A 16771-nucleotide genomic window follows, 5' to 3' on the forward strand; every position below is an offset into this window, starting at 1 on the left:
TGTTGATCTCTGAAAAATAGTATATTTATCATTTAACTCTTTAAAATTTTATAAAATTATATATTAGTATAATAATAAAATTATACTTTGACCCCTTTAAAAAATTATGATTCATCTTTGGCTTAGAGTTATCCATGGGCTGGGTAATCCGACTAGGCCTGAAGGTCTGCAAAAATTGAAAGGGTTTGGACAAAAATATAAGCCTGAAATATGAGCTTGGATAAAAAACGAGGTCGACTCGAAAATTGGTAAGGTTTTTTTGGCCCAAGCCTGACTTGGATACCTCAACAAAGTATCGGTACCTTTCACAAAAGTATAAATACCCTGCCTCGTATTGTTACCGTTTTAAGGTTCGATGTTTTGAAAATTAAAGAAAAATTGTCTAAGTATAGATACCCTCCCCAACATATCGATCCCTCGTAACAAGTATCGATACATTTCTTGTTGTATCGATACTATAGGCTTTAATACGGGCAGAGTAGGTTCAGGCCAAGGTTTAGCATATATAATTTGGGTCGGGCTTGAGCAAAAATTTAAGCCTATTTTCAGGTCAAGTCAGGCTCAGGTCTACCAATCAAGCCTAGAATTTTGTTAGGGCTCGACTCGGTCTGACCTATGGACAAGTCTATTTTGGCTCCTATTAGAATGATTTTCTGATTTCATCCTCGCTTCAAATAGAGTATAAATCACAAATAATACATGTACAATCAACTTGAACTAAAATCAGAAAAATACGAAGCGTAATAGATTGAAAATTGAAATATGTCTGGACCTAGATTAAAAAAAATAAATATAATCTACACAAGACTTAAATTGAGATTAATCTAAAAGAGAACACACAAAATTCAGGCTAAGAAGTCAACTTTTGCCTACCCTACCAACGTCTGAATGAATTGTGTATTTAGTTTCATTTTTCTTCTTAGAAACCATTGTGATTTCAAGTAAACGTTGATTTATTTTTTTTCCACTAACCTCACCAACAAGGTATCCTTTGTACTATCATCTTCTTTGTTCTCTTTAATTTGTCAAACAACTTTTTAAAGTTTTTTTTTTGGGAAATCTTAGAGTAAAACACTTTTTTTTTTTAATCATTTTGAGTTTAGATTTGTTTGAAATTTTCTATTTAGAGTTGATTTTAGAATTGAAATCATTTCGATTTTTAGTTGGCTGTGTTTGTTGGAACAAAGTCAGGAATATTTTTCTAGAAAGATTGATATTAACTTATATATTTTTATAAGTGTTAAAATGTAATTTCACCAATTCTTTAATTTATACTTTTATAATTTCTTAAAGGATTAAAACATAATTTATAATTTATAAATTTTACAAGCACTAAAACATAATTGTCCCATTTAAGGGAGTCGGGCTCCGACCTTCCCTCTCGCACATTAGTGTCTTCATCCTCCACATTCAAGTTGGATTTGAAATTTGAATTAATCCAATTAAAATTTTAAATTTAAATAATAAAATATTTCAACATATACTAATTTTTAATAATAAAATTAGATGAATGAAATTTCTAATAAAATAATCAGTTTATTTTTTATCTCATATATATATATATATATATAATTTAACGATATTATCGTAAATTTAGATCAAAGTTGATAGGGGTCTATACCCTATTGAACCTGAGGCACGTGCGACCTACCAATGGTCCTAAAGCCAAGTGTAAGGTAAACAATGGCACCAATGCTCGTTGTGTACGGTTTTTTCTTCATTTGTTCTACAGGTGTCGCGACGATCATGGCTCGCACATGATTACATGACCGGTACCCCCCACCATGTGCTGATTTGCACACGGTTGTTCCAAAAAACCCCCACCTTTTTATACGGAAAATAGACTTTTTTATCGATCTAATTATAGTTGTTGAAATTTGAATTTTTTAATTTGGTATAAATTTGCTATTATTTTATAATGTTCTTAGTAGATAATGATAAAGCAATATTTAACCTTTGATTAATTCAAAATAATTTTAAAAATTATAAAAATTATATTTTTAAAAAATCTAAAAATATATAAAAATTTTAAAAATATATAGAATATTAATTTTGGGACATAAATTAATTAATTAATTATTGAAGTTTATCATATTAAAATATTTATTTTATTTTACTTTAAAAGGTTTTCAAATACGTATGGTTTCAAAATTATGTGCTTTAACATAGAATTAATTATGATGTAATAAGATTTTAATTTGTTTAATTTTTTAGTTTAACTCGAACAATTTTACTTGATTCGACTCAAATTTTATTTCACTCGACTCGATTCAAAAAAATTTCAAATCAAGTCAGGATGATAAAATAAGATTCGTCAACTCAATTAACTCGAAATTTTTTCACTCGATTCAGTCAAACAATCACCCCCACTCGAACCCACATCCTCATAATTAACAATAATATTCATGTCATTCGAGCTAAGACTCAATCGATAATTTTTTTTACAACACTCATTTATTTTACACATTGTGGATATATTAATTAAAAAGAAAAACTAATAAGATATTCCCTATAGAAACTACAAAATTTCTAGACTGTGTGTTGACTTAAAAATAAAAACGTATCTCGAAATCCAAAATTTAAGTCACTAACTTTTTTGGGTGCTTCGCAGTACCAATTTACAAAATTTAAAAAAAAAGAGGACTAATTAATCAAACTTTTTTTAAAAATAATAATAAAACTAATTAGTTTTCTATTGGACAAAACATATGAACAAAAGTTAAGGAATAAAGTTGGGATATTATTATTAATAAATTGCCATTATTCGGTGATAGATTGATAGTCATTGAATTTTCGAGGTTTCCACATGATTGGGTCGACAGGTAAATTGGTTACCCGTTAGGACTAAAAAGAAAAAATATACTAATAGTGGTAGTAAAAGGGATAAATAGTAAAAGAGGGAGTTGGTCTCCACTTTATTGGACCGTTCTTCATTTAATTTTATATCATATATATATATAGGCCACTATTACCTCTTATAGGTTAAGCATTTAGGGTTTAATGCATTGCAATTTTTTTCCTTATCTTACGGCTTTTGCTTTTGTTATCCAAGTATAATTATAGCTTACTATATGCTAATTATTTTATATTACTCACTCAATACTTAAATAAAATAAAATAGCACTAAGTCATGTTAAATTTTTAAGAGGAGAATTTGAAGTTGAACATTGAAAATAATATTATCGAGTGAGATAGTCATGAATCTTAAAACGATTAATATTTTAGTTTAAAAAATTAAAATGATAAATATTCAGGTTAACTGTCAGTGCAGTGATAAATAATTAGTGTTGCTTAAATCTTTGTTGACATTAAGGGCGAAAGTAGGAAAAAAAATTAAGGGAGACAAAAGATAATTTCATTATTATACTAATTTAAAATTGTAAATTTTTTCAAAGGGACCATAGAACAAAATTTACCATTTTGTGTTGCGTAAATGAAAGGTATAGTTTCTTTCGCATTATATAAATATTATGTGACACGCACGACAGGTGAAATATTTTATGGAAACAAATATTTTTAAAAATTATTTAATAATAATTATAAGTGAAGCAATAAAAATTTGTATATAAATATTAATAAACATGTATTTAATTCTTGGATATGTGATTTTAGTTGTTTTATTTAATAAATATATAAAAATATTATTATAATAAATTTAGCTATCATTTAAATGAAATGATATATTAATTTTTTAATTGAGTTGGTACGTAGTTAACTCGTGACACTAATTTGATCGGATTTTTTAATAATTATAAATTTTAGAATTTTATATATCTTATTTTTATTTTATTTTTGGTATTATGAAAATCATAGATTGGAGATAAAAAATTCAAAATTCAAATATTTTTATATCAATTTTAAAAAATGATTGCATAAACTAATGGAAAAGTCTAATTTGATTTTTAATTCAATTTATAAAGTCTCGTTTTGAGTAAAGCAAAATCTTTTGTTGACTTTTAGTTAATTAGTTAACTGATATATTTTATTTTTATTCACTTAATTATAAAAATTTATGGTTTGATGACTAATTTTTATGATTTTTTCCTCATCCAATTATTAGATTTTGATGTGGTAATGTCGTGTTATTTATTAAATGTCTAACCGTACATTTTATGTAACAAATAATAATTTTAAGTATATTAATTAGTTAAAACGTATTTTTATCATTTTATTAAGGGATAAATCTTAAAATTATATATGAATTTTGATTTGATTCGATTTTGTAAATTATTAACACAATTATTGATATAATATCATTTTATGTTTATATATTGCATACATAAATAATTATATTTATCTAATATAAAAATAAATTGATGCATTTATTTCTTTAAATGTGTATGATTACATCAAAATTAAAGTTTCAAGTATACATTTGAATCTCTATTAAAGCTTCACGTGTATGGTTACTTCAAATTAAAGTTCATATATAATTTTGAGATTTATCCCTTTACTAATTAATATATAATTTCATAACTTTTAAATGGGGTAAACTATAAATTATTATATTTGGAAGCTAAAAGTAGATTATAGTTTTTAAGAGAAAATTGTAATTCTAGTTTATATTAACTTAATATTTTATAGTTTTAAAACGACTAAACTATAAATTTATCATTTTGGGACAAACCCTCCTTGACATTCATCCCGTAAGATATTTATAAATTCTGTATTCATATTTAAATTCGTATAAAAATTAAAAGTATGACATACAACATTGTCACATTGTTATATTATATGATTTAGATGACAATGATTAAGTTTTAATTTAATTGGTATGAGTATTGTTGTGAATGTACGAGAACGTGGGTTTGAGTGCGCTGGAGCGCATTATCCTCTCACTTATGGGTTGGGAAGAAGCTATGAATAGTTCTAGATATTATGTCAAAACGAGCAGATATTATTAGAATTTATAAAAATTATTAAAAAAAATTTACAATTGAATTGCTAAAATAATAATATAAAAACTAAAATTGCTTGATTAATCAAGAAGTTTTAATAACAAAAAATTCAAATTTATTAACCCAAGTTAGAAGATCACACCAAGGGTCAACTCATAACTCACACAAGTGACCAATTAATAAAGTTTAAGATTAAAGAATGAACTGAAAGTTCAAAACACAATCTCTCATACACTTTCACAAGTCATTAGATTCATTGTATTAAGGATATACCTAAGTTATTTATTTATTTATGCATTTTTAAATATTTTGCATCTTTGTCTTAAACCAAGTGTAATTTAAAATTCATCATACCTCTTGTCTTCTTTTCAAATAAATAAATATATAAAATCTAAGTAATCCACATAAATAATATGAGAAGGGAGAATGGCTTAAATTTATTGTCCATTAACTTGAACCTCGTGAAGCTATCACTAAAACAGTGACGTTAAAGTAAATTAAAATAATAATTACTTTATGGGAAAATTCATCTAAATGTTATTAAACTATTAGTAAGTTTACGTTTTAGTCATTCTATTTTAAAAAGTTACAAAACGGTCACTATCAAAAGGTTTTATTTAAGTCACTTGGCTGTTAAGTTTTTTTTTTTAAAGTCCGATTAGCGAGTTCAAAGTGATTATTCAATTATCAGTATGATTGATCAATACCCATCGATGAGTAGAAGAACATACCTTAAATTCAAGTTGATCTGATAGCCAAAGTCAAGAGATCGAATAAGAAAGCTATTTGGATTTTGATTCACAATTTGTGACGTTTAAAACTGTTTTATTATACTTTTGATTAGTACAACCAGTGCGAAAAAAAGAAGAAGCTAAATAGCAACGATTTTAATAGCCTACTGACTTAAATTAAATTTTTTAAATAATTTAATAATTATTTTGTAACTTTTTAAAATTAAATGACTAAAACATAAATTTACTAATATTTTAGTCACCTCTAAGGGACTTGTGGCTAATGATTTTTTAGGGTATGGTGGTTTTGTACCTCAAAAAGTTTTCTTTTGACAGAGAAAGAAAACAGCAGCAGCTCAACCTAGCTATGTTGAGTCCATATATACTACGACAGTCATCAAGCAAAATGCTGAAAACCTCCTCCGGTGGAGCAGAAAAAATCTGCAACCCGATGCTTGGATTAAAAGCCAATGCAGGCATACCATCCGGCAGCCTATTACCCTCCACGAACACATGTGCAACCCTTACCTCCCATTGTCTTTGCAGTACTTCAGTAATTGAGCGTAGGATATCATGATGATGGATTACCTGAACACCGCTGCAGAGAAACTGAACAAGTTCAAGACAATCCACTTCAAGAATCACCTTTCTCATCCCCATATCCCAAGCTTCACACGGTCCATCAAAAAATAAAAAATAAAATAAAATATTTCCTAAAAAAATTGAGATGACATGTGAAAGAGTGCCGAAAACCTCTTTGTCGTAATATGTGGATTTTCCTAAAAATAAAAAATAAAAAAAATAAATGGTGAAGTCATCAATGCATGTTCATTGACTGTAGAAACTAGGGTTCTCTTTTATGAGCTTGGATTTGCTTTTTTTGTACTTTAAACATAACAAAGAGAATAAAGAATATACACAAGGATTTGTGCCCTATTGCCATGATTTAGGTTAGAGTTAGGTTGGAGTTTTTTTAATATTTTGAATTATTTAAAATAATTCGATTCAATTTTCAATTTTAGGTTTTTTGGTATTTTTATGAAATTTTGAATATTATTTAAAAATTCAAAATTTTTATGTAATATTTAAAATAATAATTTTGTATTAATTTTTGAAAATTATTTTTATATAATATTTTAACTTATTTAACTAAAGTATAGTATAAAATTAATTATGCTCAATTTAGGTAACCGTAATTTTTAAACTTGTGAATCAATCTACTCAAAACACTATTATTCAATTTTTATTTTTTATTCTTTTCTATACCCTAAAATGGATCACTAGTTGATTTTGTATCGAGTTAATATATATTTTAGAATTTTGCGATTCATATTATTTGAGTTTATTAGTCGAATTTTTAAATATGATAATATCAAGTATAAATCATTTTAAATTACAAAATTCAAGTTATTTTAAATTTAGACTTACTTTTTATTTAAATTAAGTCGGATCGAATCTGGATTAGAATTTTAAATCTCTCTTTGAGTTTTTTATTGAATCAAGTTGTAATTTTTTTTAAGTCTAAACTTGAGTTTAATTGAATTTATATAAAGAATTTATCCACAACCGACCCTTCAACAGATATAATCATAATAAACTAAAAAGGTAACAAAGAATCCTAATAAGATAAGAATGATCTAAAAAAGGTAAGTAGTTATTTATTCTAAAATTAAGGGTAATATTAAGGAGTCAAAGATATTATTATCTCCATAATTTTAGCTATAAATTAGCAAAATTATTCAAAATGATCCTTCTTTTCCTTTTAAATAAAGGTTTCTTCAAATATAGTGGTAAATCCTTTTGGAAATCATAAAATCCTAGTTTAAATAAAAATATAAATTAAATAATTTTAAGGAGGATAATGTGTATCAGTAGCATTCAAACCTATATTCTCTTATATTGAAGATAATATTCATACCAGTCGAACAAAATAAAAACAATTATAAGTTTCCTTGGGCAGTTCACAATGCAATCTAAGGACACCATCTCTAAGTAGATAATATAAAATAAATTGAGAAGCTTTTGAATCATCATTAATGGAAGAATATTTTTAAAAGAAAAATCAAGAAAAGTAGGCTTTAACCCATGTTCACATTATATCATATAAACTAAAATATATTCAACTCATATTTTCCTCTCTTCTTTTATATTCGTGTTGTAATAAAACAACAACAATAGTATATCCCATTATAAACTCATTTGAGCTGTAAAAGATCATATTCATAATTTTCTTTTTATATTTAAAAGTTTGAAGCATAAAAAATAATGGGTAAATAAAATATTTTAAATTTAACTATAAGTATTTAAGAAGAATTTTATTGATGAAATTTATGAATATAATTTTAAAAATTCTAATCTAAATTAAAAAAAAAAGAACACTAGAAGATATATCTTCATTAGTTTACCATAGTTTTAATAAAGTATTTAGAATTGGTGCTGAAAATAATGAAATTATTAAAATGGGAAAATACAAATTTATTTTATTACTTAAATTAGTGTTCTTAATAATAATAATAATAATAATAATAATAATAATAATAATAATAATAATAGGCACCGTTTCTGATGATTATTTAATGCTTCTTTGCTTTCACATAAACAAGGGCAAAACCGCGTTAACTTGAAAATAAATTTCCTTATATAAATTGCAATACAGAAGGAAAATCTTAATCATTGACCAACCCTTTAGAGGTAACTAAACTGAAAATAAAACAATAATAGTAATAATAATGTTTAATCATTGATCCCTAAACTATACCACTTTTCACAAGTAGGTACAAAAACCCTTTTTAACTCAAAAAGTGTAGGACATCAAATAAGAACAAGAAATGTGTAATATTCTTATTGGTTGGTATTGATGTAATTGATGTTATAGGTACTACTATAGACTTAAATGAAAACAATGTTAAAGTTTGAAGGCCAACTTTGTATTTAAACCTAATAATATTATAGAAGGAAAGAAAGAGAAATTTAATTTAAGAAAGAGACAAGAGTCCTGAAATAGTGGGAAGAGTTTAATGTAAAAATAAAAAAAGAAATGGGAATCTCATCAAAGTCTCTATATATATAAACATATATTTTTGGTAATTTGAAAAGTTTAAAGCTTTCCTTATTTCTATTTCATTGTGTGAGTGAGAAAAATAAATTCCTTTTTATTTCTTGAGTTTATTTGTCTTTGTTCTATAAAATGAGAGACTAAAACATTCTTTGTTAACTATTCTCATAATTTTATTTTTTTGTTTTTCACTCCTTTGCTTCATTGAAGAAAAAAATGGAAGAATTGAGTTCATCATGGAATTATCAAGAGGTAAGTTTTTTTAATTTTTTTAATAATTCTTATTTCTATTCAAAGGTGTAATCTGGGTTTTCTCATTATTCATATTTCAGTTCTTTTTTTATCTAAATTCTTAATGTTTTTCATGATAGTTTTTTTATATTAAGTAATAATTTCAAGTTTAAAATTCTGGGTGTTTCTTGTTTATTAAAAAAATTACTTTTTTAATGTATATTTTTGCTAAAAATGTTTATTCCTGTATGCACCATGCAATGCATCTTTTTGGGTTATTTCATGTTATAGTGTCAATGGCTAGTCACTATGTTCTATTTTTTTAATGAACAGGATTTTGATGAACTGAACTTGAAGCTTCAATACACAATAATGGAGCTTGAAACTGTCAAAATGGATGCAATTGAACAAACAAGGAAACACAATGAAGAAACAAAGCATTTGCTCAACCTTTTAGAACTTGCTTACAAAGAAAGAGATGAAGCCAAAAATCAATTACAAAATTTGATCAACAAATTAATACCCAGTTCTCAATTTGAAAACCCCATTTTTTTAACACCAAAACCCAACTCAACAAGCATCACTGAGTCAAACAGCTTATCAGACCCGTACCACCATCACAACAACCACAACCATGGCGATTCCTTCATTGACACAGTCACTTCACCTGATTTTTCAACCATTAAAATGGGTTTTTTGAACCAAACCAATGTGCCAAGTATTACCACTGTTGATGGCCTTACAAAAGGTAAAATTTTGCCTCAAAAAGGTAAGCTTTTACAGGCTGTAATGGAAGCTGGTCCTTTACTCGAAACACTACTTGTTGCTGGTTCTTTGCCTAATTGGAGGAACCCTCCACCTTTACAAGCTCTGAAATTCCCTACTGTTTCAATCAATGGTTGCACCAAATTAGCATCCCGAGACTATCCAAATAGAGCCGATATGGTTCAAAAAAGGTTTAACCATAGTTCACCATCTGTTTTAAACTTTGTAAGTTCAGGTTTTAGTGGTTCACAAGTGTTGAATACAAGTGGTGCTGTGAAGAGACAAAAGGTTACTATGACTTGATGAAATAAAGTTTTTTTTTTTTTTTGTGTAAAGATTTTTTGAGAATGATTTATAGTGTAAATTGGATACACCTTTTGTTTTTAGGTTTTAATTTTAATTGTGTAGCATAGTTATTTAAAATTGTTTTTTAATTTTTGGGTTATTGTTTTTTTTTCATACTAACATTGTGAGTGATGTTTTGGACAAGTAAATGGTCTTATAATGAATGGACTATGATCCAAGTAACATTATTTTTTTAGGTAAATTTATGCTATGATTTGTTTTAATATTGAAAGCTTGAAATTTTAAAATATAGAGATTAATGCTCGAATTTGAAAACATGAACTAAAAATCAATTCACTACTCAAGCGAAATATAAGAACTTATAGTAGAATTTGATCTTGTCAACTTACTATTTTCACTAATTTAACAGTATTTTCACAAATTTAATAGCTGTTTTCTTGGACTTTTGAAATTAAAAAATATTAGGATTAAGATTATTCCAAAGTTTATTTATCATTGCAAATGTGAGCTTCAAATACAATCTACTAATGCTATCAAAAAGTTAATACCCTCAATGTTCTTTAACTAGTGTCATGGCAGAAAAAAATTACAGCCACATATCACAAAGAATCCATTTTTGGAACCAAATTTGTTAACATCCATGCATTGGATCATTTTATACAAATATCAAAAAAAAGTAACAAGGAAAAGATCGAATCAGGGTTACTGCCGACTAGCTTAGTTGATTTTGATTTTGTTTGCCACGTCTAAGGCATCGTAATCGGGAGTTAACCAGGTACGCCTTCTTTATAACATGAGGCGTGAATTACGAGAACAAAAAAACACATCGTATGTATAAAGAGATGATATGAAGGTGACAACACATGGTCTCGAATAATAAGCAATCTGATAACAAGCCTACAAGGACCATATGACAAAAGGTTGTCCAGTTAATGTTTGCACAATCCATTTGTATGCAAACTTATGCAGAAACGATTGTACCACACCATTGTACATCCTGAGCTATAAAGTAAATGCAATTAGCTCGTGGAGCAAGGACAAATAAAAAGGTTACCTGATCAAGGTATTCACTTTCTTGGCCTGAATATCATACATCTTCTTGACAGCATCCTTGATCTTCTTGTCAGCACAAATGTCGACGATGAAAACCAATGTGTTATTATCTTCAATCTTCTTCATTGCGGAATCGGTTGTGAGAGGAAACTTGAGAATCTGATAATGATCAAGCTTGTTCCTTGGTGGGGCAATAATGCAAGGATACTTGGGGTTCCTATCTTCCTTTAAAGTCCTTGGCGTGTGAAATGTAACTTTGGTTCAATCTTCTTCGGCTTAGTTTAGCATTGTTTCTCAAAAGTGCTTTTGGGCCAAAAAGCACTTTTCAGCAAAGGCTAAATTTTTCTGCTTCTGCTTTTGGCTAAAAAAGTGCTTTTGCTAAGCATTTTTTGTCCCAAAAGTGCTTCTTAGAAGCAATGCTAAACTGACCCTTAGCCTTTTTCTTAAAAGTAGGTCCGGATTTCACCACTTTTGCAGCCTTCAAGGCTTGTGCCTTTGGATTTGCCTTCTTCTCGACTGCAAAATATGCAACAAAGATGATATGAACACCATAATCACAATTGATTGTATTCAAGAATAAACTTAAACCATGCAACTCCAATACCACTTACGACACAAAATGGACTAAACAATGTCCAACGAACCACCTCTGATGACATATTCAAAGACAGCAATAATTAATACATCGACATTTGTAAATGAATTGAGAAAACCATGAATGTAAACAATAACGATAATAATTAAAAACCCAAAGATACAATCCTACAAGCCGATAGCAACTATGCTAAGAATATATCGCTATGCTTAAAAAAAAAACTAGTTTCAAATCAATATAATTAACAAGAAGACATAACAATTATTGTTATCACAATAGATTGTATTCAGGAAGAAACTAAAGCCAAGCAACTCAAATATCATTGCAACAACCATTGCTTAACAAAATCAATTAAATGAGTTCCAATTAACCACCTCTAACGATTCCAAGAGGGCAATAATAACGCAAATAAACCCCAACCAAATTCATAAAAGAATTGAGTAAACTAAGAATGCAAACAATAACCACTATGGTTAATAACCACCACTAAGCTAAGAATATAAACTTTAAACTCAATGCATTTAGATTGAGAGATATCACTAAGTTTATATCACTTCCAATAAAACTAGATACAGATCAATATAATTACTGAGGAGAACGTATGAACACTATTATCATAAAAGATTCAATCAGGTTAGAAACTTAAGCCATGTGACCCCAATACAATGCAAACACCATTCCCTACAGAAATCACTTCAAATAAGTTCCAATTAACCACCTCTAATGACATATTCCAAGAGGGTGGTAATAGTTACACGTATTATACCCAAACCAAATTCATAAAGGAATTGAACAAACCACGAATGCAAACAATAACCATAGCAACCTAAAGATACAATACTACAAACTATATAACAACTAAGCTAAGAATACAAAACTTAAGCCATGCGACTCCAATACCATTGGAAACACCATTGCCTACGGAAATTACTTAAAATAAGTTCCGATTAACCGCCTCTAATGACATATTCGAAGAGGGTGCTAATAGTTAGCCGTACAAACCCAAACCAAGTTCATAAAAGAATTGAAACAAACCATTAATGCAAACAATAACCTGAGCAACCCAAAGATAAAATGCTATAAACTATATAACAACTAAGCTAAGAATATAAAAGTTAAAACTTCAATACATTTAGCTTGAGTGACATCACTAAGTTCATCACTTCCAATAAAACTAGTTAATCAAATAAAATGGGGAACAATCCAGCATCCCAAACTCCAAAGCTATGAAATGAGAAGTCATGTTGCCTTTTGGAGCCATTGGTTGCTGCTGCCTCAAACTGTTCTAAACCCTAAACCAATGAAATTAAATACAAAAAATAGCTTAAAATACTTTAATAAAGTCGAATTTACTTCAAAAAAGAGAGAGGGAACAGAGATACCTGCTGATGGATCCGTTCTTGAGTTTGACTGGGAAGAGGCAAAAAGCAAAACAGGGTTTTATATAATGTAATTTTTGAAGCTATTCTAATGTCCAATGGGCTCAGAAGGGTTTTTCTTATTCTTTGGGCCAAGATATACGAAAACTGAGCTTACCTTTTCAAAATCTAAACTTGAGATTAAGGCCTGGGACCTTGAAGACTTGGCTTTGAGTCGTAAGTACGATGTGTGAGTCTCTTTTTTATCATGTTTGAGTTTCTTTGGATTAGTTTAACTTTTGATTGGTTTTTACTTCATTGTATTGGTTGATTTTATATTGTAGTTTGTTAGACATGTATATATCTTGTACTTGTAATTGTATTATTTTGTATTAGTGAAATTTTCAGAAAATTTTAAGTATGAAAAAAATCTCAACTAAACGTGGCCAATCTCGACCCATTCACAATTTAGGCTTTATTTAACATTTTTTGTCTAATTTTCTTTCTTTTTTACAATAAAAGCAATGCTATACAATTACTAGAAAGCTAATAATTGGTTTGAACTGTAATGTAATGAATGGTTGAATTTTGATTTGATTTTAATGAATATGATTTGATTATTACTTAAATTTATCTGGTTCGATTCGATTTTCGATTTAATTATTATCCAAACTAAATTTTATTTTATTTTATATTTGATTAATAATTAATTTTAAGTATATGAATTATTCTAAGGTGCACTGCCATAAAAATATTCCGTCCATCACAATATACATGTTAGCATAATGAGTTAGGGTGGATTTTTCTTTAAAAAAAAATGTCATTGGCATTTTAACTAAACTAATAAATGGTGTTAATTATTTTTATTAATTAATAATATTATAAAATAGAGACTAAATCATAATAAATTTGAGTATATAGGCTAAATGGTAAATTTGAAACATAATTGAGGGATCAAAAAAGAATTTTACCCTCCGATCCCTCTCCTCTCTATTATAAGTCCTCCCAAAATTTTCCCGCTTCGTTCTCAGCCATTTTATAACACATTTTCTCACCGTTTTCTCGGTAGGAATAGAAAACATCGTTTTTCGGCCATGATCCATTCCATATCTAAACCCATAAACCAAATACAACGAAATCTAATAAACCATTTCGTTAAAATCCACGAACATTCTAAAGATTACCATAGTTTTGGTGCCAAGAGACCAAAGACCCAAACAAACCATGAAAACCCTCAAAAAAGACGCCCAAAAAGGTCACCCCCTTTTGTTGCAGCTATGAGAGGCATACATGACCCGGATGAAGCTTTGTCACTTTTCCATGAATATTATCAAATGGGTTATAAGCATGATTACCCTTCATTTTCTTCTCTTATTTATAAGCTCGCAAAGTCTCGAAATTTCGAAGCTGTTGAAACCCTTCTTGGCGTGTTACAAAATCTCAACATTCCTTGTAAAGAAACCCTTTTTTGTGCTTTGTTTCAGCATTATGGAAAAGCCCATTTGAGTGGAAAAGCTGTTGAGCTTTTCCGTAAAATGCCTTGTTTTAACTGCGTTTGTACGGTTCAGTCTTTGAATTCGGTTCTTAATGTTCTCGTCGATAACGATAGGTTTGGTGATGCAAAGGAGATATTTGATAAGTCTAAAGAAATGGGTTTTCGTCCGAATACGGTGACATTCAACGTGATGATCAAAGGGTTGTTGAACGGGGCAGAGTTTGATGAAGCATGCAATATGTTCGATGAAATGCTTGAAAGAAACGTGGAACCTAGTGTTGTCACTTATAATAGTTTTATAAGTTTTTTGTGTAAAAAGGGTGAGGTGGAAAAGGCTAAAAAACTATTTGAAGATATGGTTAAGAAAGGGAAGTATCCAAATGCTGTGACTTATGCTTTGTTAATGGAAGGTTTGTGTTCTTTAGGTGAATATAAAGAAGCTAAAAAATTGATGTTTGATATGGAATATAAAGGTTGTAAAACGAAGGTTATTAACTTTGGTGTTTTGATGAGTTACCTTGGAAAAAAAGGGGAAATTGAGGAAGCTAAATCATTGCTTAGTGAAATGAAGAAAAGGAGGTTTAAAGCCGATGTAGTGATTTATAACATATTGGTGAATTATCTTTGCAAAGAAAGCAAAGTTCAAGAAGCTTATAAAGTTCTGATTGATATGCAAGTTAAAGGTTGTGAGCCAAATGCAGCTACATATAGGATGATGGTTGATGGGTTTTGTAATGTTGGGGATTTTGAAGGTGCTTTGAAGGTTTTGAATGTGATGTTGAAGAGTCGGCATTGTCCGCGGTCAGAAACTTTTTGCCGGTTGGTTGCGGGGTTATTACAGTGTGGGAAAGTTGATGGTGCTTGCTTTGTTTTGGAGGAGATGGAGAAGAGAAAAATAAGCCTTGATTTAGAGGTTTGGGGAGATTTGATAAGGGATGCTTATAGTGGTGTTGGTGATACTAATGAACACTTAACACAAATTATCTTGGGTAATTAGTGATTTAGTTAACTCATAATAAATGTTTTGAGGGTGGATTCGAAACTGCGAGCACGGATTTTTATCCTTAGGCGACAACTCTTATTACTCGGGGAATGAGGAATGCAAGCTCTTAAACAGACAAGGGTCGGATTAGTTTATTACAATAATATCCTACTAATGGTGAAATAGATCAAAATTGTGCAGGGATTCAACCAAGGTAGGCTGCTAATGGAGGACACAAGGAAATCGGTGAAATGTGCATCAAAAGTGATTCTCTTTGTCTTTTGCTATGCAACCAAACAAATAAAACTCATAACAAATGCAAGATCCCCCCCCCCAACACTTTTTGTTGTTGCATTGATCTGAATTAAGGTATTAAATTTTTATAAGCTTGATATCATTTTACATTTACTCAAGTTCAAGTTCAAGTGTCTTACGAATTTATTTAGATCTTTGCCAATGTATAAAGATGATATTTTAAAAGTCATATCCATACTCATGCTCAAATATATGTAAAGTCTTCACATTTGCCGGTGAAAAACATTTAATGTCTTTTTTCATCCTTATCTACTAAGATTTAGATATCTTCCAATATCTACTTAGATTTAAATGTTTTTCGAATATGAATATATATCGGACATAGAACCCCCCCCAAAAAAAAAAAAGCAGCATAGCAATAAATGTCTTTTTATCATGAAGCCTAGATAGATGACTAGATTAGAAGAGACAATAAAATAACTTGAAAGCTGCCCCCAATTAAAGTTCAATACTCTTCACAACTTTGGGTTGTACTTCATTCAACGCTAGTTTATGTTTGTCACAACTATCTTGTACTATTGCTCTTTCGCTTTCTCTTGTACTGTATACTGTATATATCTATCATCTTCGTGTTTTTTTTCTTTTTTTGCAGCAATAGTTGAAAACGGAACAAAAAACAAAAACCGAAACCTAAGTTCTATTTTTATTTACTTTTTATGTTATAAAAATAAATATTTTATATTTAAACCAATGAAAATAATTTAAAAGTTTGAAATTTTAGAGTTTAATAAAAATATTTATAAAAAGATTGAAATTTTATCAAATAATATATAAAAGTCATAAAACATAACTCATATTGCCAAAATAAATTAAAAATTTCGAAACTAAAAATTAATATGGAAAAACAATGAACAATTCGAACCAATACCACCCCTCCTTTTCGAAATTATTAACTTACGTGGGGACGAAAGGGAACTGAAGTATGATGTTTAAATTATGTTGTTGAATTATCAAGATTTTGCCTTTCTTTTATAAATTATCGCAGGG

The 16771-nt window shown here is 28.7% G+C and overlaps 2 protein-coding genes and 1 long non-coding RNA gene across 3 annotated transcripts; 2 read left to right on the forward strand and 1 right to left on the reverse strand.

Moving 5' to 3' along the window:
• Positions 1–8730: 8730 nt before the first annotated feature.
• On the forward strand, positions 8731–10227 carry LOC108485940 (uncharacterized). Its single transcript, XM_017789778.2, has 2 exons — positions 8731–8936; positions 9249–10227. The coding sequence occupies exons 1-2, from the start codon at positions 8901–8903 to the stop codon at positions 9981–9983; spliced, it is 771 nt and encodes a 256-aa protein (XP_017645267.1). The 5' UTR covers positions 8731–8900; the 3' UTR covers positions 9984–10227.
• A 315-nt stretch (positions 10228–10542) lies between these two features.
• LOC108485513 (uncharacterized) lies at positions 10543–13128 on the reverse strand. Its single transcript, XR_001871312.2, has 3 exons — positions 13017–13128; positions 12765–12926; positions 10543–11555 (listed from the first exon to the last, which is right to left on the reverse strand). It is a non-coding gene; the product is annotated as an uncharacterized LOC108485513 (long non-coding RNA).
• Positions 13129–13946: 818 nt separating this feature from the next.
• LOC108486449 (pentatricopeptide repeat-containing protein At1g07740, mitochondrial) lies at positions 13947–16007 on the forward strand. The gene has a single exon (XM_017790508.2). It carries the CDS (start codon positions 14087–14089, stop codon positions 15482–15484), a length of 1398 nt encoding a protein of 465 aa, XP_017645997.1. The 5' UTR covers positions 13947–14086; the 3' UTR covers positions 15485–16007.
• Positions 16008–16771: the final 764 nt, after the last annotated feature.

The sequence above is a fragment of the Gossypium arboreum genome, chromosome 13, assembly GCF_025698485.1.
Source record: "Gossypium arboreum isolate Shixiya-1 chromosome 13, ASM2569848v2, whole genome shotgun sequence".
Classification (NCBI taxonomy): Eukaryota; Viridiplantae; Streptophyta; class Magnoliopsida; order Malvales; family Malvaceae; genus Gossypium; species Gossypium arboreum.